Source organism: Canis lupus, chromosome 18 (genome assembly GCF_003254725.2).
Source record: "Canis lupus dingo isolate Sandy chromosome 18, ASM325472v2, whole genome shotgun sequence".
Lineage (NCBI taxonomy): Eukaryota > Metazoa > Chordata > Mammalia > Carnivora > Canidae > Canis > Canis lupus.
The window spans coordinates 13,271,907-13,296,186 of NC_064260.1; the positions used below are offsets into that span (position 1 = coordinate 13,271,907).

General features: G+C 37.4%; 1 protein-coding gene across 3 annotated transcripts in view; it reads left to right on the top strand.

Moving 5' to 3' along the window:
* Positions 1-24,280, top strand: part of COG5 (component of oligomeric golgi complex 5) — a 297,897-nt gene that overhangs the window by 226,269 nt on the left and 47,348 nt on the right. For all 3 annotated transcript variants that reach the window (XM_049096361.1, XM_035701303.1, XM_049096362.1), the window contains 2 exons: positions 11,681-11,842; positions 13,769-13,868. In XM_049096361.1, coding sequence (XP_048952318.1) covers positions 11,681-11,842; positions 13,769-13,868 — 262 coding nt within the window. The remainder of the gene's footprint in view (positions 1-11,680; positions 11,843-13,768; positions 13,869-24,280) is intronic.

The following is a 24,280-nucleotide window of genomic DNA, read 5'->3' on the forward strand; positions in this document are numbered from 1 at the left end:
ATAATTATAACAACTTATTGTTGGATTTTTAATATTAATAGACTTGCTGCTATATATAGCAGTAATACCACCAAAGATAAAATACTTAAGAAGAAATTGAAGATCTAAATAAATTGAAAACATTTCATGTTCACGGATCACAAGATTTAACATTGTTAGGATAGCAGTATTTCCAAAACGGATCTACAGATTCACCTAGGTTGCTGTCAGAATCGCAGCTGACTTCTCTGTAGAAAGTAACAACCTGGCAGAGGAGGGGCAAGACGGCGGAAGAGTAGGGTCCCCAAATCACCTGTCTCCACCAAATTACCTAGAAAACCTTCAAATTTTCCTGAAAATCTATGAATTCGGCCTGAGAATTAAAGAGAGAACACCTGGAATGCTACAGTGAGAAGAGTTCGCGCTTCTACCAAGGTAGGAAGACGAGGAAAAAGAAATAAAGAAACAAAGGCCTCCAAGGGGGAGGGGCCCCGCGAGGAGCCGGGCTGAGGCCGGGGCGAGTGTCCCCAGGACAGGAGAGCCCCGTCCCGGAGGAGCAGGAGCTGAACCAACCTTCCCGGGAGGAAAGGCCTCGCAGGGAGTTGGAGCAGGACCCAGGAGGGCGGGGATGCCCTCGGGCTCCCTGGGACAATAACAGAGCAACTGCGCGCCCAGGAGAGTGCGCCGAGCTCCCTAAGGGCCGCAGCGCGCACGGCGGGACCCGGAGCAGCTCGGAGGGGCTCGGGCGGCGGCTCCGCGGAGGGGGCTGCGGGGCGGGAGCGCGAATCCAACAGCGCAGGCCCCGGAGCACAGGGCGCCGGGACACAGCCCAGGATCCCGCCTCCCCCGGGACAGGCAGAGGCCGGGAGGGCCAAGGACAGCGAGGACGCTCCTGCCCCGAGCTCAGCAGATCAGCGGCCCCGCCCCGGAGCCTCCAGGCCCTGCAGACGGAGATTTCTGGAGCTACTGCCGGGGCTGACTTCAGGGCTCCAGAGCTGGCCCCGCCACTGCAGTTGTTCCTCCTGGGGCCTCACGGGGTAAACAACCCCCACTGAGCCCTGCACCAGGCAGGGGGCAGAGCAGCTCCCCCAAGTGCTAACACCTGAAAATCAGCACAAAACACCCCTCCCCCAGAAGACCAGCTAGACCGACAAGTTCCAGGGGAAGTCAAGGGACTTAAAGTATACAGAATCAGAAGATACTCCCCTGTGTTTTTTTTGTTGTTGTTGTTGTTTTGTTTTGTTTTGTTTCGGTTTGTTTTGCTTTTTGATTTGTTTCCTTCCCCCACCCTTTTTTTCCTTTCTTTTTCTTTCTTTTTTTCTTTTTTTTTTCTTCCTTTTTTCTTTTTTCTCTTTCTCTTTTCTTTCCTTCTTTCTCTCCTTTCTTTTTTTCCTTTTCCCAATACAACTCGTTTTTGGCCACTGTGCACTGAGCAAAATGACTAGAAGGAAAACCTCACCTCAAAAGAAAGAATCAGAAACAGTCCTCTCTCCCACAGAGTTACAAAATCTGGATTACAATTCAATGTCAGAAAGCCAATTCAGAAGCACTATTATACAGCTACTGGTGGCTCTAGAAAAAAGCACAAAGGACTCAAGAGACTTCATGACTGCAGAATTTAGAGCTAATCAGGCAGAAATTAAAAATCAATTGAATGAGATGCAATCCAAACTAGAAGTCCTAACGACGAGGGTTAACGAGGTGGAAGAACGAGTGAGTGACATAGAAGACAAGTTGATGGCAAAGAGGGAAACTGAGGAAAAAAGAGACAAACAATTAAAAGACCATGAAGATAGATTAAGGTAAATAAACAACAGCCTGAGGAAGAAAAACCTACGTTTAATTGGGGTTCCCGAGGGCGCCGAAAGGGACAGAGGGCCAGAATATGTATTTGAACAAATTCTAGCTGAAAACTTTCCTAATCTGGGAAGGGAAACAGGCATTCAGATCCAGGAAATAGAGAGATCCCCCCCTAAAATCAATAAAAACCGTTCAACACCTCGACATTTAATAGTGAAGCTTGCAAATTCCAAAGATAAAGAGAAGATCCTTAAAGCAGCAAGAGACAAGAAATCCCTGACTTTTATGGGGAGGAGTATTAGGGTAACAGCAGACCTCTCCACAGAGACCTGGCAGACCAGAAAGGGCTGGCAGGATATATTCAGGGTCCTAAATGAGAAGAACATGCAACCAAGAATACTTTATCCAGCAAGGCTCTCATTCAAAATGGAAGGAGAGATAAAGAGCTCCCAAGACAGGCAGAAACTGAAAGAATATGTGACCTCCAAACCAGCTCTGCAAGAAATTTTAAGGGGGACTCTTAAAATTCCCCTTTAAGAAGAAGTTCAGTGGAACAATCCACAAAAACAAGGACTGAATAGATATCATGATGACACTAAACTCATATCTCTCAATAGTAACTCTGAACGTGAACGGGCTTAATGACCCCATCAAAAGGCGCAGGGTGTCAGACTGGATAAAAAAGCAGGACCCATCTATTTGCTGTCTACAAGAGACTCATTTTAGACAGAAGGACACCTACAGGTTGGAGAACCATTTACCATTCGAATGGTCCTCAAAAGAAAGCAGGGGTAGCCATCCTTATATCAGATAAACTAAAATTTACCCCGAAGACTGTAGTGAGAGATGAAGAGGGACACTATATCATACTTAAAGGATCTATCCAACAAGAGGACTTAACAATCCTCAATATATATGCCCCGAATGTGGGAGCTGCCAAATATACAAATCAATTATTAACCAAAGTAAAGAAATACTTAGATAACAATACACTTATACTTGGTGACCTCAATCTAGCTCTTTCTATACACGATAGGTCTTCTAAGCACAACATCTCCAAAGAAACGAGAGCTTTAAATGATACACTGGACCAGATGGATTTCACAGATATCTACAGAACTTTACATCCAAACTCAACTGAATACACATTCTTCTCAAGTGCACATGGAACTTTCTCCAGAATAGACCACATACTGGGTCACAAATCGGGTCTGAACCGATACCAAAAGATTGGGATCGTCCCCTGCATATTCTCAGACCATAATGCCTTGAAATTAGAACTAAATCACAACAAGAAGTTTGGAAGGACCTCAAACACGTGGAGGTTAAGGACCATCCTGCTAAAAGATGAATGGGTCAACCAGGAAATTAAGCAAGAATTAAAAAGATTCATGGAAACTAATAAGAATGAAGATACAACTGTTCAAAATCTTTGGGATGCAGCAAAAGCAGTCCTAAGGGGGAAATACATCGCAATACAAGCATCCATTCAAAAACTGGAAAGAACTCAAATAGAAAAGCTAACCTTACACATAAAGGAGCTAGAGAAAAAACAGCAAATAGATCCTACACCCAGGAAAAGAAGAGAGTTAATAAAGATTCGAGCAGAACTCAACGAAATCGAGACCAGAAGAACTGTGCAACAGATCAACAGAACCAGGAGTTGGTTCTTTGAAAGAATTAATAAGATAGATAAACCATTAGCCAGCCTTATTAAAAAGAAGAGAGAGAAGACTCAAATTAACAAAATCATGAATGAGAAAGGAGAGATCACTACCAACACCAAGGAAATACAAACGATTTTAAAAACATATTATGAACAGCTATACGCCAATAAATTAGGCAATCTAGAAGAAATGGACGCATTCCTGGAAAGCCACAAACTACCAAAACTGGAACAGGAAGAAATAGAAAACCTGAACAGGCCAATAACCAGGGAAGATTGAAGCAGTCATCAAAAACCTCCCAAGGCACAAGAGTCCCAGGGGAATTCTATCAAACGTTTAAAGAAGAAATCATACCTATACTCCTAAAGCTGTTTGGAAAGATAGAAAGAGATGGAGTACTTCCAAATTCGTTCTATGAGGCCAGCATCACCTTAATTCCAAAACCAGACAAAGACCCCACCAAAAAGGAGAATTACAGACCAATATCCCTGATGAACTTGGATGCAAAAATTCTCAATAAGATACTAGCCAATAGGATCCAACAGTACATTAAGAAAATTATTCACCATGACCAAGTAGGATTTATCGCCAGGACACAAGGCTGGTTCAACACTTGTAAAACAATCAATGTGATTCATCATATCAGGAAGAGAAAAACCAAGAACCATATGATCCTCTCATTAGATGCAGAGAAAGCATTTGACAAAATACAGCATCCATTTCTGATCAAAACTCTTCAGAGTGTAGGGATAGAGGGAACATTCCTCAACATCTTAAAAGCCATCTACGAAAAGCCCACAGCAAATATCATTCTCAATGGGGAAGCACTGGGAGCCTTTCCCCTAAGATCAGGAACAAGACAGGGATGTCCACTCTCACCACTGCTATTCAACATAGTACTAGAAGTCCTAGCCTCAGCAGACAACAAAAAGACATTAAAGGCATTCAAATTGGCAAAGAAGAGTCAAACTCTCCCTCTTCGCTGATGACATGATACTGTACCTAGAAAACCCAAAAGTCTCCACCCCAAGATTGCTAGAACTCATACAGCAATTTGGTAGCGTGGCAGGATACAAAATCAATGCCCAGAAATCAGTGGCATTTCTATACACTAACAATGAGACTGAAGAAAGAGAAATTAAGGAGTCAATCCCATTTACAATTGCACCCAAAAGCATAAGATACCTAGGAATAAACCTCACCAAAGAGGTAAAGGATCTATACCCTCAAAACTATAGAACACTTCTGAAAGAAATTGAGGAAGACACAAAGAGATGGAAAAATATTCCATGCTCATGGATTGGCAGAATTAATATTGTGAAAATGTCAATGTTACCCAGGGCAATATACACGTTTAATGCAATCCCTATCAAAATACCATGGACTTTCTTCAGAGAGTTAGAACAAATTATTTTAAGATTTGTGTGGAATCAGAAAAGACCCCGAATAGCCAGGGGAATTTTAAAAAAGAAAACCATATCTGGGGGCATCACAATGCCAGATTTCAGGTTGTACTACAGAGCTGTGGTCATCAAGACAGTGTGGTACTGGCACAAAAACAGACACATAGATCAGTGGAGCAGAATAGAGAACCCAGAAGTAGACCCTGAACTTTATGGTCAACTAATATTTGATAAAGGAGGAAAGACTATCCATTGGAAGAAAGACAGTCTCTTCAATAAATGGTGCTGGGAAAATTGGACATCCACATGCAGAAGAATGAAACTAGACCACTCTCTTTCACCATACACAAAGATAAACTCAAAATGGATGAAAGATCTAAATGTGAGACAAGATTCCATCAAAATCCTAGAGAAGAACACAGGCAACACCCTTTTTGAACTCGGCCACAGTAACTTCTTGCAAGATACATCCACGAAGGCAAAAGAAACAAAAGCAAAAATGAACTACTGGGACTTCATCAAGATAAGAAGCTTTTGCACAGCAAAGGATACAGTCAACAAAACTAAAAGACAACCTACAGAATGGGAGAAGATATTTGCAAATGACATATCAGATAAAGGGCTAGTTTCCAAGATCTATAAAGAACTTACTAAACTCAACACCAAAGAAACAAACAATCCAATCATGAAATGGGCAAAAGACATGAAGAGAGATCTCACAGAGGAAGACATAGACATGGCCAACATGCACATGAGAAAATGCTCTGCATCACTTGCCATCAGGGAAATACAAATTAAAACCACATGAGATACCACCTCACACCAGTGAGAATGGGGCAAATTAACAAGGCAGGAAACCACAAATGTTGGAGAGGATGCGGAGAAAAGAGAACCCTCTTACACTGTTGGTGGGAATGTGAACTGGTGCAGCCACTCTGGAAAACTGTGTGGAGGTTCCTCAAAGAGTTAAAAATAGACCTGCCCTATGACCCAGCAATTCCACTGTTGGGGATTTACCCCAAAGATACAGATGCAATGAAACGCCAGGACACCTGCACCCCGATGTTTATAGTAGCAATGGCCACAATAGCCAAACTGTGGAAGGAGCCTCGGGGTCCATCGAAAGATGAGTGGATAAAGAAGATGTGGTTTATGTATACAATGGAATATTACTCAGCTATTAGAAATGACAAATACCCACCATTTGCTTCAACGTGGATGGAACTGGAGGGTATTATGCTGAGTGAAGTAAGTCGGAGAAGGACAAACATTATATGTTCTCATTCATTTGGGGAATATAAATAATAGTGAAAGGGAATATAAGGGAAGGGAGAAGAAATGTGTGGGAAATATCAGAAAGGGAGACAGAACGTAAAGACTGCTAACTCTGGGAAACGAACTAGGGGTGGTAGAAGGGGAGGAGGGCGGGGGGTGGGAGTGAATGGGTGACGGGCACTGGGGGTTATTCTGTATGTTGATAAATTGAACACCAATAAAAAATAAAAAAAAAAGAAATGTATATGTATATATTTTTACCACACACACACACACAAAAAGAAAGTAACAACCTGATTCTAAAGTTTATATGGAATTGCAAGGTACTTAGAATAACCAAACTAGTTTTCAAGAAAAAAAAAAAATACAGTAAGAGTCATGCTTCCCAATTGCAAAACTTAATACGGAGCAATGGTAATCAAGATGATATGGCACTGGCACAAGGAGAGACATATTGATCAATGGAATAGAATCGAGAGTCCAAGGATGCCTAGGTGGTTTAGCCAGTTACGTGGCTGCCTTCAGCCCAGGTCATAATCCCGGGGTTCTGGGATGGAACCCTGAGTCAGGCTCCCTACTCAGTGGGGCATCTGCTTCCCCTCTCCCTTTGTCCCTCCCGTGCTCATGTGTGTTCTGTCCTTCTCCCCCCACCTCAAATAAATAATTAAAGTCTTTTAAAAAAAATAATTGAGAGTCCAGAAAAAAGCCATATATCAGTGGTCAGCTGCTTTTCAAAAAGCTTGTTAAGAGCATTCAATGGGGAAAGAAAACTCTTTTTGACAAATGATGGTAAGACAACTGGATAGTTTCATTCTAAAGGATAAAGCTGGAACCTTACCTCACACCATATATAAAAAAATAACTCAAAGTGGATCAAAAAACTAAATGCAGGGCAGCCCTGATGTCTCAGTGGTTTAGCACCGCCTTCGGCCCAGGACGTGATCCTGGAGACCTGAGATCAAGTCCTGCATCGGGCTTCCTGCGTGGAACCTGCTTCTCCCTCTGCCTGTGTCTCTGCCTGCCTCTCTCTCTCTCTCTCTCTCTCTCTCTCTCTGTGTCTCATGAATAAATAAATAAAATCTTAAAAAAAAAAAAACTAAATGTAAGATCAAAAATATAAAACAGAAGAAAATATAGAGGCAAGTCTAGATGACTTAGGATCTGCCAAAGAACTCTTAGCTATGACCTGCAAAGCTTGAGCAACCAAAGAAAAAAATGTATATATTGGACTATTTGACATATTAAAACTTTTGTACTTCAAAAGATACTATCAAGACTGAGAGAAAATATTTGCAGCTCCTGTATCTGTCAGCAGACTTGTATGTAGAATACGGAAGAGACCTTTGAATTCAAGAATAATAGACAATTTACCCAATTAAAAAATGGAAGAAGGCTCTGAGTAGACATATCTTCAAAGAACATAGAAAGATGGCCTATAAACACATGAAAATATCCTTACCATTAGGAAAATGCAAATCAGAATCACAGTGAGTTACTACTTTACACCCCTAGCATGCCTTTATCAAAAAGATAACAAGCGTTGGCAAAGATGTGGAGCAATGAGAACCCTCATACGTTGCTGGTAGAAATCTAAAATGACACAGGTCTTTGGAAATCATTTTGTAGTTATTTAAACTATTAAAGCCAGTTAGCATATGACCCAACAATGCTACTCCTAGGCATATGCGTAGACAAGTTAAAACATGTTTGGGGAGGGTGGAATCAGGAGTTATTGTTTAATGGATATAGTTCCTGTATGGGAGGATGAAAAAGTTCTGGAGATGGATGGTGGTAATGGTTGCACAATCAAGAAGGGATGTACTTAATACCACTGAACTGTACACTTTAAAAATGGCTAAAATGGTAAGCTTTGTTATATGTATTTTCTCACAAAACAAAACATTAAACAGATTTTTTAGTGTTTACACAAATTTGTAACAAATGTTTGTAGCAGCATTATTCATAGTAGCCAGAAGATAGAAAGAACCCAAATATCCATTAGCAAATAGGTAAAATACAGTGGTTTATCCATACAATGGAATACTATTCAGCCATAAAAAGGAATGAAGTACCAATACTTGCTACAATGTAAATAGACCTTGAAAACATTATGCTGAGTGAATGGAGCCAGTCACAGAAAACAGGTACTGTTTGATCCCATTCATATGAAAGTCTAGAATAGCAAAATCTAATAAAAATTAGATCAGTATTAGCAGTGGCTCAGAGTTGGGGATGGAGTGAGAAGTAAAAGTGTTTATAGCTGAAGGATATGAAGTTTCTTTTTGAGGTGATGAAAATGTTCTAAAACAACACGGTGATGGTTGCCCATATCTGTGACTATACTGAAATCCATTAAGTTGTACATTTTTAAAAATGGTTGAATTGAATGAATTCTCTCAATAAAGCAGTTTTTTAAGAAAGGATGGGAAGAGCAGTAGATTCAGTTCTTAAAAGTTTTAATATGGATGAAGGAATAAAGCTACTTCTTTCTTTGAGATAATAGGACAATCACAGAGAGTAGATGAAGTCACAGAGGGGGAAAAAAGCCACAGAAGTCTGAGTTGATGAAGGTCATTGCCAGTGGTTTGGTCTCAGAGTAAAATAGAGGAGAAAGGTCTATAGCGAGCAAGGGGCTGCAAATGTAGAATTTCAGTTTAATACCTTGCACTTAGAGTCTCTTGAAATTAAAGGTTTTGCATAAATGTATAATAGATACAATTTACTTTTTCCTCTGCAATATGTGGGTAACTTAGCAGCAGATATAGAGATCATCTAAATAAGCAATTCTTAGAGATTTGAAAGGAAGGTGAATTAGAGAAATCAGGATGCTAATAGTTGAAAGAGTTGACTGTGGATAGAGAAGGACAGACCTAGTAGACTGATGGAGGGTGAGTCAGAAAGGGTTCCATAGCACTGATCACAGTAAGGTCTAAGAGAAAGTTCTTTTGAGTAAAATCTAGCACCTTTATTGACACACAAAGCCTGGCATGATATGTTCCATCTGTTTTCTCTTTGACTTCATCTTGCAATACTCTCCTGGCATTTGTGTGCTCTGCTCCTCAAAGTTTGTGGCAAACCAAGTCAGATGTGGTCCCTCCTCAGGGCCTTTGCGTTTCCTATTTTGCCTGGAAAGCTCTTATCCTGAAAGTCTCTAGCACTTTGCTCCCTCTTTCCCTTCAGTTCTGCTCAGCAAACCTTCCCTTATTATCCAAAATAGGATGAACACATTCTTTCTGGCTTGCTTGCTTCATTTTTCTCTTGAGACTTACAACTCTCATATTCCATATTTATAAAACAGTTAACAATTTGTATTTCTTTTTTTGTGTGTGTCTTTGTCATTAGCAACCTTAAGTTTCTCATTAGTAAACTTTAGGAGGACAGGGAATTTTAATTGACTGACTTCACTACTATATTTCCCACACCTAGGAATTACCTGGCAAATTGTAGAGACTTAATAGTATTTGTAGGAGTGAAGGAGATAGGGACAGTGGGAGTATGAAAGGTTCTCAAGCTCTGAGATCTTAAAAGTAGAGTAGTTCAAAATGATGACTCAAATAGGGGAGCTCCCTAGAAAAGCTAAAATAAAAGTAGATTCCTCATACAGGATGGATTTTAAGAAAGCTATCAGTTTTGGCATTGTAGTCACCAAGGATCTTTAGTACAGATCTGAAGACAGGAAGAATGTTAGTACTTAAAACTCAGAACTGAAATATCTGCAGAAGAGGAGAGGCTTCCTAAGGTCAGTAAATGACAGAAGCAAAAATAGCAAAGACATTTAAATAGATGGCAGGGTCTTCAATAGAGGGTTGCCTCAGGCCGATTTAGGTACGGTCCTCCCTGTTTGCATTGTGTTCTGTCTTCACCTATTACAGATATCACTATAGTTAGCCCTTTACCTGCTCATTTCTCCATTGCATTGTAAAGTACTTGTAATCTACATCTTCCCAGCACTTAACAGGGCCTGGTACATAGTATTCTCAGTAAATACGTGCTGAGGGAAATACTTACTGAATGAAAATGCTAAGAGATAACTATGGAATTATAATGTACAAGCCAAGAGCATTGTGACCTCTAGGGCTTGTAGATGACCAGAAAGGGTGGGGAAAGGAGAAAGCAAGGTTTCATAAATTATATGATAGAGCAAGTCCAATGTTTTCAAGGTTGACATTTAGAATGAAGGGGGATTTATTTAAGAAAAAGACAATGGAAGGGCTGGTAGAAGGATTATAAACAGGGACGATATGAGAGATAGGGAGTTAATTATAAGAATAAGAGAGCAGGGATCCCTGGGTGGCTCAGCGGTTTAGTGCCTGCCTTTGGCCCAGGGTGTGATCTGGAGTCCCGGGATTGAGTCCCACATCGGGCTTCCTGCCTGGAGCCTGCTTCTCCCTCTGCCTGTGTGTGTGTGTGTGTGTCTCTCTCTCTGTGTGTCTCTCATGAGTAAATAAATAAAATCTTTAAAAAAAAAAGAAGAAGAATAAGAAAGCAGATGGAAATGATGGTTATAGAGACATTTGATATAATTGCCAAAAGAAAAATAGAAGACCCAATAGTGGGACTGCTGACTGTAATTGGACAATTACTGCTGACAAGTAATTGGAGGCATGGGAAGAGTAAGAAGGAAAGAGTAAGAAGGAAAGATGTGTGTAGTAGGCTAAGTTCTGGTTTGTGAAGAATGTTGTGAAACAAATGAGCTTAGAACTCCAATTGGGGGGCATCTGGTTGGCTCAGTGGTTGAGCATCTGCCTTTGGCTCAGGGTGTGATCCTGGGGTCCTGGGATTGAGTCCCTCATAGGGCTCCCCACAGGGAGCCTGCTTCTCCCTCTGCCTATGTCTCTGCCTCTCCAATTGGGAGGATTTATGTGATTGTTGCACTTTCACAAACACTGTATTTTGTCCCTGTTCTGTTAGTTTGGCATGGGAAGGCTGATAAAAGCCTGGACCTTGTGCACCTCCCTCTCCAGGAGTTCTGTGGGAAATGAGTTGAGTTAGTGGAGCAGATTTCTGTATACTTGGCTTTCTTGTGAAACTTTGATATAAAAACTGGATTTCCTAAGCAAAGACATAACCCCATTCGAATTAGTAAGATTTTACATTGTTATTCTTTTCATTTCAAATGACAGACTATGGTAAATGCTGGCTTATATTGTATTTATACATATGACTTATGTATGAATTAATACATTTAGTTCTTAGTAAAGGTTTAGTTATGAAGTATACTTTTTAAACAAAATTCTTCTTTTTGTTCATATAGTTATGTTTTTATATAGAAGATAGGTTTTTTTTTTAAGGTTTTATTTATTTATTCATGAGAGACACAGAGAGAAGGCAGAGACATAGGCAGAGGGAGAAGCAGATTCCCTTTCTGGGGACCTGATGTGGGACTCGATCCCAGGACCCCGGGATCACGACCTGAGCCAAAGGCAGATGTTCAACTGCTGAGCCTCCCAGGTATCCCTAGAAGATAGGTTTTTAAGTAAGATATTTATAGCCCAATAAAATAGCATTTAGTTTTGTATGATCTGAATTCAGTTTTAATATATTTTGTTTCCACAGCCCAGAAAAGGCTTTGAAAGACTCACTGCAACCCTATGAAGCTGCTTATTTATCAAAATCTTTATCTCGACTCTTTGATCCTATCAACTTGGTTTTTCCCCCTGGTGGTCGCAATCCTCCTTCTGCAGATGAACTTGAAGGTATCATTAAAACTATAGCAAGGTATGTATTTTTATATAATGGCATGCTGTAAAAGGCCTGCCACATTTGTTAGTGATGTTTTGATTTGCTTCAAATGAATTCAAGTAATTAATCCTGCAGTTAAATCAAGAGTTTTGCAATGAATCAGTGCACATACAGTACGTACTTAAGATTCCAATTGATAAAACCATTTAAGTGCATTTGAAAGATAGCTTATTATAATTATTCTATATCTCATCAAGGATACCAAATAAACCTAATTTTTATTCCATAGTAAATAATATTATACAGTAAAGTAATCATAAAAATAATTTTACATATTGAGAAGTTAAAGCATAGAGCTTAGTGTTTTTATCTTAAATCCATAAAGTGCTTCATGGCATACACAGGATTATAATCTTGATTCGCCTACTTGAACCTATTTTGAGCTTTCTAAGTGAATGTGACAGCTTTTAAAACTCTCAGAAGGTAAGGTATCCTCGTACAGGTGCCACCTGAATGCTTGCAGACAGTGTAATTATACTGTTGCCTTAGACATTTACAGTTACCCAGATTAATTTGATGTTAAGACTATCTCATTTCCTGTCACAGCTAACAAGTTGTCATAACAGTAGGTCTGTGCATTTGTAGGTGAACATTTTAAGAAACAAAAATAGTAGTTAGGCAATATACGACCAAAGTGTAGAACTGTCTAGATTGTTTTAGACTATACAAATTTGAAGATGGTGACTTGGAGCCATGTAAAGTAGGACTAAGAAGCCACAGGTATAATGTCTGTGAGCATATATCCAGCTGTAAACATACCTATATGGTGTTGAAATTGCTGTGCATCCTGATCTTGAATCTTTACACAATTATCATGACCTTCCAAAGTCCTGACTCTAGATTTTTTTACTGTAATATCTCTGTTATCCGTTCTGTATGGTAGTGACAAGAAGAGTCTTAGATTCAACTTGATCTTTTTTTTTTTTCTCAGTTTGATCTTTTGACCTGTTTATGGAAGGATTAGAGAGGCATCTCTTCCATTCCTCTGGGCAGCTTGGCAGTGCTGTAATCAAAAACAATATGAAGCTTGAAGAAGCATAGTTACACCAATATTCAGTAGAATTTAAAAGTGAGCATTAATAAAGTTATGTCTCACTATTTCTGAAAGGGCATTTTTATTCCACACAGTATGCACTAGTGTTGTTTCAAAGTCCTTTACTTTCTTCATAAAGAAAATTATTAAGTGCCAAGATTTATTTTGCTCCTTCAAAGTCAATAACTAAATACGGGTTTTTGCCCAGTTTTTAACTCCTAGTATTTTTTCCACGGTCTTCAAAATACTTCATTTTCCTTTTTTGCAGCCCCAACTAATCCAGTGTTAAAGTTGAAAAAAGTATGCCAGAAAAATACTTCAAGACTCCAAATTTTAAAATTTCAAATTAAATTTTTTGTTATACTTTTGATATATTTAAAAAGCTACTCTACAAAATAGCATGGATTGACATAATTTCTACAGAATGCTACTGAGCATCTTTATGTATCATGTGTAATTTATATTTTTAGCCTATGTCCTTCCAAGGTCATGATTTCCATTCAAAAGCTGTCATTTCCTTGCAGATGTCTGTGATATGCAGTGTCTCTAATTGCACTTATCAGTATTAACAAGAGTGCTACTTTAAAAATCTGTACACAATTTACTCTCTTAATCACAGCCTGGACCCACACATGACGTGCTTTTATTAATGAGAAACTGGTCATTAACCAAACCATCTCAAAGCACTTTTTCCTAATGCTAATTTCAGAGAAAAAAAAAGAGACAATGCAACCAATTCTTGGAAGCAATCAGTGAGATCTATAAAAAGAATCACTACATTGCTTATTGGGTTTAAGTTTATATGTTGTTCTTCATTTTGTTGATGAACTATGTTGCTAATAATTAAAGTCTGTTTTTGTTTTCTCCAGTGAACTAAACGTAGCTGCTGTAGATGCAGACCTCACATTAGCTGTGTCAAGAAACGTGGCAAAGACCATCCAGTTATACGGTGTTAAATCGGAGCAGCTTGTAAGTGATATCGCTTCTGTAAACTTTCTGATTTTGTTTAAAATTGCTAATTAGGGGTACATGGGTGGCTCAGTTGGTTAAGCATCTGCCTTTGGATCAAGTCCCACATCTGGCTTCCTGCTTGGTGGGGAGCCTGCTTCTCCCTCTCCCACTCCCCCTGCTTGTATGCTCCCTCTCTCTGTCAAATAAATAAATAAAATCTTTTAAAAATTAAAATAAAACTGCTAATTATACTTGACTATAAGTATAAATACTGAATTCACTGATTATGAATTTACTGGTTTTACTTTATGGAAATTTTGAAACTTCCCGATGAATTTGAGCCCCCCAAAAAGCTAAATCTATTTTAAAAAATGGCCCTCCCGCCATTGTTATACTTTCAGAATACAGGAAGATTTCATAAGGCTTAAAAAAATGTCTGTACCACCTTATGGCATCATTATGTATATAGATTTTTAAATATAATTACCTCAGATTGATCAAAATTCCCCTGTGGTGTGACCACTCACCCCAGATATCATTCATACCTGTTGTGAAATTGACTTGAACTATTAAAAGATGGCTAGAAGAAGTGAAGTGCTTAAAATTGTGATTAAAAATGTTGGTTTCGGGGATCCCTGGGTGGCTCAGTGGTTCGGCGCCTGCCTTTGGCCCAGGGCGCGACCCTGGAGTCCCGGGATCAAGTCCCACATCGGGCTCCCGGCATGGAGCCTGCTTCTCCCTCTGCCTGTGTCTCTGCCTCTCTTTCTCTCTCTCTGTGTCTATCATAAATAAATAAATCTTAAAAAAAAAAAATGTTGGCTTACTTTTAACAGGTTTTAATCCTAGAATATGGAAGTTAAACACTAATATAATTTTATTTGAAAGATTATTTTATTTGTATTTAAAATAATGGGTAGCGCAGCCTCTATGGCGCAGCGGTTTAGCGCCACCTGCAGCCTGGGGTGTGATCCTGGAGACCGGGATCGAGTCCCCACATCAGGCTTCCTGCATGGAGCCTGCTTCTCCCTCTGCCGGTGTCTCTGCCTCTCTCTCGCTCTCTCTGAATGAATAAATAAATAACTCTTTAAAAAATAAAATAATAAAATAAAATAAAATAAATAAAATATGGGTAAATAACTGCATCATAGTCCTAATTCTATGCATTAATGTTTTCAAGTTAAGCACACATGTTTAACCAGTATGTGTGTATGCTAACTGAAATCCAAAGCATAAGGCTTAGTATATTTTCAGCTGTGCTGATAGATGAGTTTTAAGGAATGTGCCAATATCTCTACTGTCTTTACAGGAGTGACCAGCCATGTTTTCACTTTAGCCTCTCTGACTGCTCCCAGATAAACATCATAAAATGAAGTAATCTGGCTTTACCTATATTCTAGTAGTTCTAGTTGGTTCTGGAATGATTTTTAGGGTAGGTTGGTACCAAATTGAACAGAAAGAATTTGCATAAAATGATCCTTGGTGGTAACAGTCATATCATGAAGCTTCTTTCAGTTCCAGTGGATGGCCAGATTTTGTTTGCACATTAATATGCTGTTTTCCATTCAGTTGTTCTTGTAGCTTTGACAAGCAATTTAGAACTAGCTTTTAAAATTTTTGTTTATTGAAAACTGGTCCTACAGAGACCATGGAAGCTCTTCATAGGTAATTAGATAACTAATTTTGCCTCTTAAACTTTTTTAATAGAAGCTTTTTTTATGATCATTGCTTTTAAAAACATGGTTTGTTACTGTAAGTGAAATTCAGTATTATATCCAATAGAATCTAGTGTAATTACTAAAATGTCAGGAAAAAAAAATTAGATGGTCCCACCTGAGAACAACATTATAAGGAAGAGCCAGTATATATATATATATACTGACCTTGATCTTTTGACCTATTTATGGAAGGATTAGAGAGGCAACTCTTCCATTCCTCTGGGCAGGAATATATTTTACATTTTATTTGAAAGATATATATATATATTTTTTACATATATATGTGTATATATGTACACATATGTTTGTGTATGTGTGTGTGGGGGTATATATATATTTTTTTCTTTTCTGTTGGAGGAGGTGGCAGTGGTAGTGATAAGTTAAGACACTAATGGTAAAGGCTTTGACAAAATTAAAATGTATCAACAGATGTTTGATTGAATTGATACTGGTGGTCAGATAGTTTGTGACCCTAAATTACTCAGGCTTACAAAACCTACAATGCTGAAAGCTAACCAGAAAGTTATTTTCAACTTTGATTTCAGTGCTTAAACAGAGCTTAAGCATTAATAAGAGTAGAAAAAGCATTATATGCTTTATTTTTAAAATATATTATTGATTAAGGATTTATGTAACATTTTAGTATACATCTCTTATTCTGGGCTAATAGTAGTATTTCTGTTATTCCTTTATGTTTTTAAATTGGACATGTTTTATTCTTTGGTCTTGCTATATTCTTGTTCTTTTAGAATTATTTCACTGAAGGGGATCCCTGGGTGGCGCAGCGGTTTGGCGCCTGCCTTTGGCCCAGGACACGATCCTGGAGACCCGGGATCAAATCCCACGTCGGGCTCCCGGTGCATGGAGCCTGCTTCTCCCTCTGCCTGCGTCTCTGCCTCTCTCTCTCTCCTCTCTGTGCATTCTCATGAATAAATAAATAAAATCTTAAAAAAAAAAAAAGAATTATTTCACTGAAAAAATTTAGAGGAAAATACCCAGTATTAAGTCTTTGGTGGGAGAAAGACTTGAAACAGAATTTAAAGTAGAATAACTTCTTTATCTGTAAATGGAAATGTTGACTTGAAATATGGTATGATATTTCTGGAAATGAAGAATTCTTTCTATGGATGAAAAATTTAAGTCCACAAGGTTGATAAGTGATAGAAATCAGATCCTTAATGGAATGTTCAAGCAGTGAGATGAAGGAAAGCTAGAATTTTCAAGACAAACATGTTTCCAAAATGAGGGACTTGACAGAACCTAAAATGTAGTATGAGCAGCTTTCCAGAATCCTCCTGTTTGTACTCTCTTGCCCTCTCTCTCTCAAATAAATAAATAAAATCTTTTAAATAAATAATTTTTAAAACCTCAGATTTTACTCTAAACCAAGCACTAAACTGTATCGTACTTCAACACAAATAGATCTTTCTTTGTTTTTTATTTAAGAAAAGTGAGACTGTTTTTGTGACTTCTTTATTCACTAATTTATTTTACAATATATGATAGAGGTCTAAATCTACTTTAATATATGCGTGATATATTTTATGTATGTGTTACAATTTAACTTCTGTGGTCTTAATGGATAATGCTTTGGTCCATAATAAGTTAAATGATAAAAACTGAGTGACTTATAAACAGCATCAATTTATTTCTCACAATTCTGGAGCCTGTCCAAGATCACAATTCTTGGAGCCAAGTCCAAGATCAAGGCATCAGCAGATAAATGGTATCTAGTGAGAGCCCCTTTACTAGTTCATTGATGGCTGTCTTTTCCCTGTAACCTCACAGGGCAGAGGGGCAAGGGGGCTTTTTCAAGCCTCTTTTGTAAGGGCACAAATCCCATTCATAGGTGCTCACTCCACTCTCATGACCTAATCACCTCCCAAAGGCCCCATCTCCTTGGGCATTAGGTTTCAAGGTATAAATCCAGGGTGGAGTGAATGAGGATACAAACATACAGAGCATAACAGATATTTAGATGATTTTTTTTTAAGTTTAGAAAAGAACAGGGATTTAACCTTGAATTTTCATACGTGAATTATAACCAGTAAGGGTTTTACTACCTCTAGTATGTATTTAATTTAGTGTGTAATGTGAATATCAGCTTCCCAGGTGCCCTTTTGTGAAAAGGAGATCAGTGTTTTTTAGACTGTCTTTATTTAAAAGTTCTTATTCACTTGTTTTGACATCAGTTTTGAAGTTATAATTAATTTACTAAGTAGAATTTTATGTTCAAAACACACACCTACAGATGTGTATATCCTATTTTATGATTGAACTGAACAAAACTGATAATTTAATGGTTATATGTTACTAATTTGTATAGTTCTGAAATGTAACCTTTAGAAGAAAATGTCACTAGACCTTGCTATTTCACGTTTGAATCGATGTTTTTCTTGTCCTCTGGATATTAAAATGAAATTAAAATATTAGTATATAAAGGAGTTATTGTGGTACCTTTATAAACCTTTATAAGCTTATAAACTTGTCATGTCAAAATTATAGGCAAATAGGGATGCATGGGTGGCTTGGTGGTTGAAGGCTCTGCCTTCAGCTCAGGGCGTGATCCCGGGGTCCTGGATCCAGTCCCACATCGGGCTCCCTGCAGGGGGCCTTCTTCTCCCTCTGCCTATGTCTTTGCCCCTCTCTCTGTATCTTTCATGAATAAATAAATAAAATCTTTTTAAAAATTATAGGCAAATATAGTAATTGGTCCTTTTAAAAGGTAAACTGGGAGGACATTTACCAACAATAACTACTATCTGATGGTTTCAGAGGATGACATCTAGAATCTTGGTGTAAATGTCAAATGTTATAAACTGTGAGAAAGTAGATTGACATTTAATTAGGTTGCAGGCCATTTAAATGGAAACAATAATAGGAGTGACATTTAAGGAGAGGTTTCAACTTTAATGCAGGTCAGTAGCTGTGTATGAGGTCAATAGTACTAGATGGCAATAGGGTTTCGGTTTTTTTTTAAAGCTTTGTAAATATGCCCTTTATTCTTTGTGTAATTTCTTAAGCAATTTGGGGACTTGACATTCCTATAGTGGAAGAAAACCAACATGTATGATATTTAAATGACAACAGAGAACATGTGAGTTCAACTTTTTTAGTTTTAAATGTCATCTACCTGGATACTGCTCTATATATTATACAGTAATCTGTATTATTAACCTTAAAATAGCAAAAGGTTTTTAAAATATGAAATCACTTGGAAGAGTTTTTATATTATGTGCAAATATACGATACATATCAATAGATTATTTGGCCTAAATGCACTTAAGCTATAATACAAAGACACTGAGCTCTTTGGGTTACCTACTCTCTTGATTCTTAGCTGTCTACTCCTTCTTACCTCCATTCTTGCATTGAGCTATTTTAGGATCATTCTCTCTTTCCTTTGAGATTGTTTTCTGACTTGGCTCCCAGAGTTGTGAGAGCTTGATTTTCTGTGGGCTACGCCAGGTCAGTACAGTAGTAAATGGTCATGTTGGTCTAAGATTCAATAGGCCAGAGTGAAGACAGAAATGTCAAATAATGGTTATTGTCATTAGGCAGTATTTTCAGAAGGAAGTAAAAAATGCAAAGTTTTTGGTTAAAGTCTGCAAAGTGTGTATTATCTGTTGCCATGAGAACATTGCCTGACAGACAGCCACAACACCCAAAGGGCATATAATAAGCGCTTAATGCTCATATTTCTCCAGACAGATAGGAGGCAGCTCGGTGACTTTGCTTATCTTGGTTGAGTTTGCTCACAGCAGGCTGGCTGCTCGTGGAGGCTAGCTTCATCCATACTTAAATACTCTGTTCTGCATGTCTCTACTCCTGCAGCAGGCTCTCTTGGGCTTGATCGCATGATGAGGGCAGAAGCACAAGAGAGAAAATATTCCCAAAAGTCTGGCTTACCAAAACAACCCAACCACAGTGTAGTATTAAATTGCAAAGGATGGAAATAAATAAATAAATTAATTAATTAATTAATTAATTGCATAGGATGTAAATGCAGAGAGGGATGAGGGACTGGGACCAATCATGCTGTATGTCTCAAAGCCAAATTAGGATCATGGCAAAAACAAAAAAAGACAGTTCATGAACTTTCCTTTTTATTCCTTAATCTCTCTACTAGAAGCCTATCAGTGTGTAATAATTTTTTTAAAATATCTATTCACATATGTGTGTATTTTTTTGAGCTATAAAAAAATGGAGTTGAAGATCTGCATTTAACTCCCCAGTCAGGGAGTCTGCTTGACACGGGGCTTGATCTCAGTGACCCTGAGATCACTACCTGAACAGAAACCAGGTGCGCCAAAAAAAAAAAAAAAAAAAAGAAACCAGGTGCGCCACCACAAGGTGCCCCTAATTTATGTGTGTGTGGTGAGAACTTTTTTTTTTTTAAGTTTGTTTGTTTGTTTAAGTCATCTCTACACCCAGTGTGGGGCTTGAACTCATGACCCCAAGATCAAGAGTTGCATGCTTTTCCAATCAAGCCAGACAGGGATCCCTTTTGTGGTGAGAACTTTAAAAATTTACTCTCTTAGCAGTTTTCAATATTCAATACAGTATTGTTAACTGTAGCTCCCTCCTATATGTTATATTCCCAGGGCTTATTTATCTTCTAATAGAATTTTGTATTTTGACCGTTTCATTCATATTGCCTCTGCCTCTGCCCTGCCTCTAGCAATCACCAATCTGTTTTCTGTGCCTATGAATTCTTCTTTTTAAAATATTCCATGTACAAGTGATAATTATGCAGTATCGACTCCCTGTCTGACTTATTTTATTTAGCATAATGGCCTTAGGTCAATTCTTGTTATCACAAATGACAGGATTTTCTTCCTCTTTTAATGGATCAATAATATTCCATTGCATATACGTGTGTGTGTTATGTATGTGTGATGTATGTATGAGTATGTATACATACACACGTGTACATATATCTCTGACATTTGCTTCATCCATTCATCTATTCATAGGTTGTTTCCATGTCTTGGCTAGTATAAATGCTACAGTGAACATAGAAGTACAGATATCTCTTCAAGATAGTAATTTTATTTTCTTCGGGTAAATACCCAGAAACAGAATGAGAAGTAGAAGTAGATCCATGTGATAGTTCTGTTTTTAATTTTTTGAGAAAGGTCCATAATGTTTTCCATAGTGACTGCACCAGTTTATATTCCCAACAGTGCCTAACAGTTGCCTTTTCTTCATATCCTCACTAATACTTACTATATATCTTTTTTGATACTAGGTATAAGAGGTCATATATCATTGTGGTTGTCTGTTCAGAAGATCTAAAATCTCATTGGGTTTTTTGGTTTTTGCTGCTGGGTTGTAGGAGTTCTTAATATATATGTAGGATATTAATCTTTTATGATATATGATTGGCAAATACATTCTCCCAAGTGTGTAATAAATTTTAATGACATTCAATATCAGTTTCATAGCCAAAAAGACAGAAATTTATTACTATTATAATTCACTTAATGATTTTAATTAATGTTAATATTACTTTAAAAAACTCAAGAGCCTTGTTTTTATTTTATGATATGTATTTTGACCCCTTATCACATTTTCTAATCTTTATTGCCCTATCCATGTTTTCATTACTGTATATAATATTTAAATAAATATTTTTCTTTCATGTTTTCTTTTTTTCATTACAAAAGGTACTTTTATTTATTTTTAACTTAATTTCAGAATGTGAAGTTTCTTCAGTCTCTGAACAATAGAATTTCCCATACTAACTCTAGGAAATAGAAGTAGTAGAGACTTGAAAAGAATTTTGGGCAATTAAATCTTGCCTCATAATTTTTTACTACCATATTAGCACTTCCATACCATAAAGATTTTGAAAATACATTATTCACTTTTTCAAGGTATTCTCATTAACAGGATTAGTCTGAATTACCTGGTCCATTTTTGCAGGAATTAGAAGTCTCACTACCATAGAGCTTTTACATCTTTTCAAGCATATTAATGATCAGAAAGAGCTTTTATTCTCATCCTTGTTCCAGGGTATTGGAATATAATTTAATTCCCTAATGTATGTTTCAAAATTACACTACATAGAAGTATGTATCTGAGAGAGAAAATTGTCAGCCTTTAGTCAAGGTTAGGCTTTGATTCACTCAGAACACTCTCCTAGCTAGCATACTCAAACGTACAGATATACCTAACAGTAAAGATCTAGCCATATTCACAAATATGATATAAAGAAAACCTACATTTAACTCTGAGGGCTGCTATAAGTACCAGCATAGTATGATATGAGGCAATATTGCTTGGTAAATGGAACAAGGCCAAAACACACTCAGGAATTGGATCTGCAATATGCCAGTGTGATGGGATTTCTGAGCGTTAAGCATTAGATACAGTTGTGAATTGGAGAACAATGGTTTGGAGGGGAGAGGGAAGCATGATTGAAAGACCAACTCTAAAACCCCCAAACACTTGAGACAATCTGTGAGAGGGGAAGAAAAAAAAGACATATAAACCCTTCCTTTAAATATTAGGATGCGAACTAAAGTTTCCTGCTTTTGAATATAAAAGAACTCATTTACATCTCAGAAGACTGATATTTTCAGATTATCCTTTACTACATCAAGCACATAGCACACTTTTGGACAACTTTTACTCAACTCACTAGTATGAAGTTATGCCAATTTAGGATATTTTCTGAGACATACCTAAAAAAATGATGTATATGGAAAGTGTTCTGTGATAGGAATCAAGAAAATCCTTTTTCTCCTCGGATAATCTCTTTTTAAAGTCATTTTTCAATATTTTAGGGTAGGAATTGTTAATCTACAACGTCAGTGAAGGGGCTTCAGGGGTATCTGGCTGTGAAGCCCAGGAAATTATCACATGTTATGACATGTGAATTTTTTCTGGGAAACTGTGACATATTTCAAAGAGGTCTATAATCCCTCCTCCTGAAAGGATTGAAAATTATCTAGAAAATCTCCCAATATTTGTCTGTCACAAACTGTAATGTTTTAATGAGGAAAAGGAAGAGGGGATATGGCCCACTTAGGATAGAATGAATGATTTTTAGAAAAGATGATCAGGCCCTTGGAAGAATAGATGGGAGATACAGTTTGTGACAAAATGTGTGTGTGGTTGTGATGGTTACTTCTGTCCTGTGATAAGAATCAGTTTTCCTGGTCGATGAAACTCTTAGAGAGAGGATTTATGACGGTTGAGTTCCTTTTGGAGGACTGCCCTCAGGCAGATACGGCAAATTCAGAGAAAGCCATTCTGTCGTATTTGCTGTTTTTCAGTGACTTAAACTCAAAATAATATACCAGAGCAGCATATTTTGGAGTGGCATGTCCTGAACTCCTTCATACACAAGTTATACAGAAATCAACTATTTCTGCATACCAGCTACAAAAAGAAAATAGAATTTATTTTTTGAAAACATTATTTATAATGGCATCAAAAATAACATGTTTCTGTGAATAATTTGAGAAAACATGGGAAGACTACACTGAAAACTAAGTCATATTGAGAGAAATTAAAGGAATAAGTAAATGATGGCACATACTCTCTTCACAGATTGGATAGCTCAGCATAGTAAATATATATGTCCTTCTAAAATCGATCTATAAGTTCAATATAACAGTATACTTTTTTACCAATGCAGAAATATTTGCTCTACTAATATCAAGACCCATTAGAAATCTACAGTAATTAAGATGATGAAGTATTAGCATAAGGATAGAGAAATACATTGAAAGAGAGCCCCACACATATACAGTCACTTGCTATGTGACAAAGATGGTGGCAGTAGAGACCAGTGGGGAAAGGATGGTCTTTCCAGTAAGTGATGATTTCCTTTCAACGCCTTGTAGAAAAAAGTGATAGTTGGCTCTCACCAGAGGCAAAAATCAGTTTTAGATAGAATGTAGATCTAAATGTGAAAAGGAAACCCAAAAGAAATACCCATATGTGTACATCACGAGACATTTGTAATAGCATTATTTGTAATAGCCTCAAACTAGAAACAGCCCAAATGCCTATCAACAGTAGAATGGATACATAAATGCTAAGATATTCATTAGTGGAATACTATACAATATTTAAAAATGAAACTATAGCTTACATACATTCCTACGTGAAAGAATCTGACAAACATAATGTTGAGCAAAATACAAACATGTATATGGTTAATATAAATGAAATAATATGTCCCAAATGATTCCATTTATATAAAGAAATCACTTTATAGGAGGAAGGAGGAGATGATTGAATTGGGACCGCAAGGAAGGGTTTTTGAAGTGCTAGTAATATTTAAATTTCTTGTTTGTGGTTACAAGAGTTTTTGATTTGTGATAATTCATTTACCTGTTTGTTGATTTTTTAAAATATATTTCTATCTTGATTTTATATTTAAATTAAAAATACTTTTAAAAAAAACCTGTAAAGGTATGTGTAGAGTTGGGCCACATAGGTATATCCTAGCTTTATAGGGGATAATCATGTAGTCTTTAGGACTTGAAAGAATATGGTGGCTTTTATAAATTTTGGAAGATGCTTAGTGAATCTCTAATATTGCATAAACTAACCTTAGAAATAAAGTAAAAAAGGACAGATCGGGAAAAGTAGAAATGCCTATTTTTCTTCTTTAGTTCACCAACCACCCACTTCTCCCCAGTTTAAACATCTAAGAACTTCCTAAAATAAACTAAGCAAAACTAGATATAATATGCT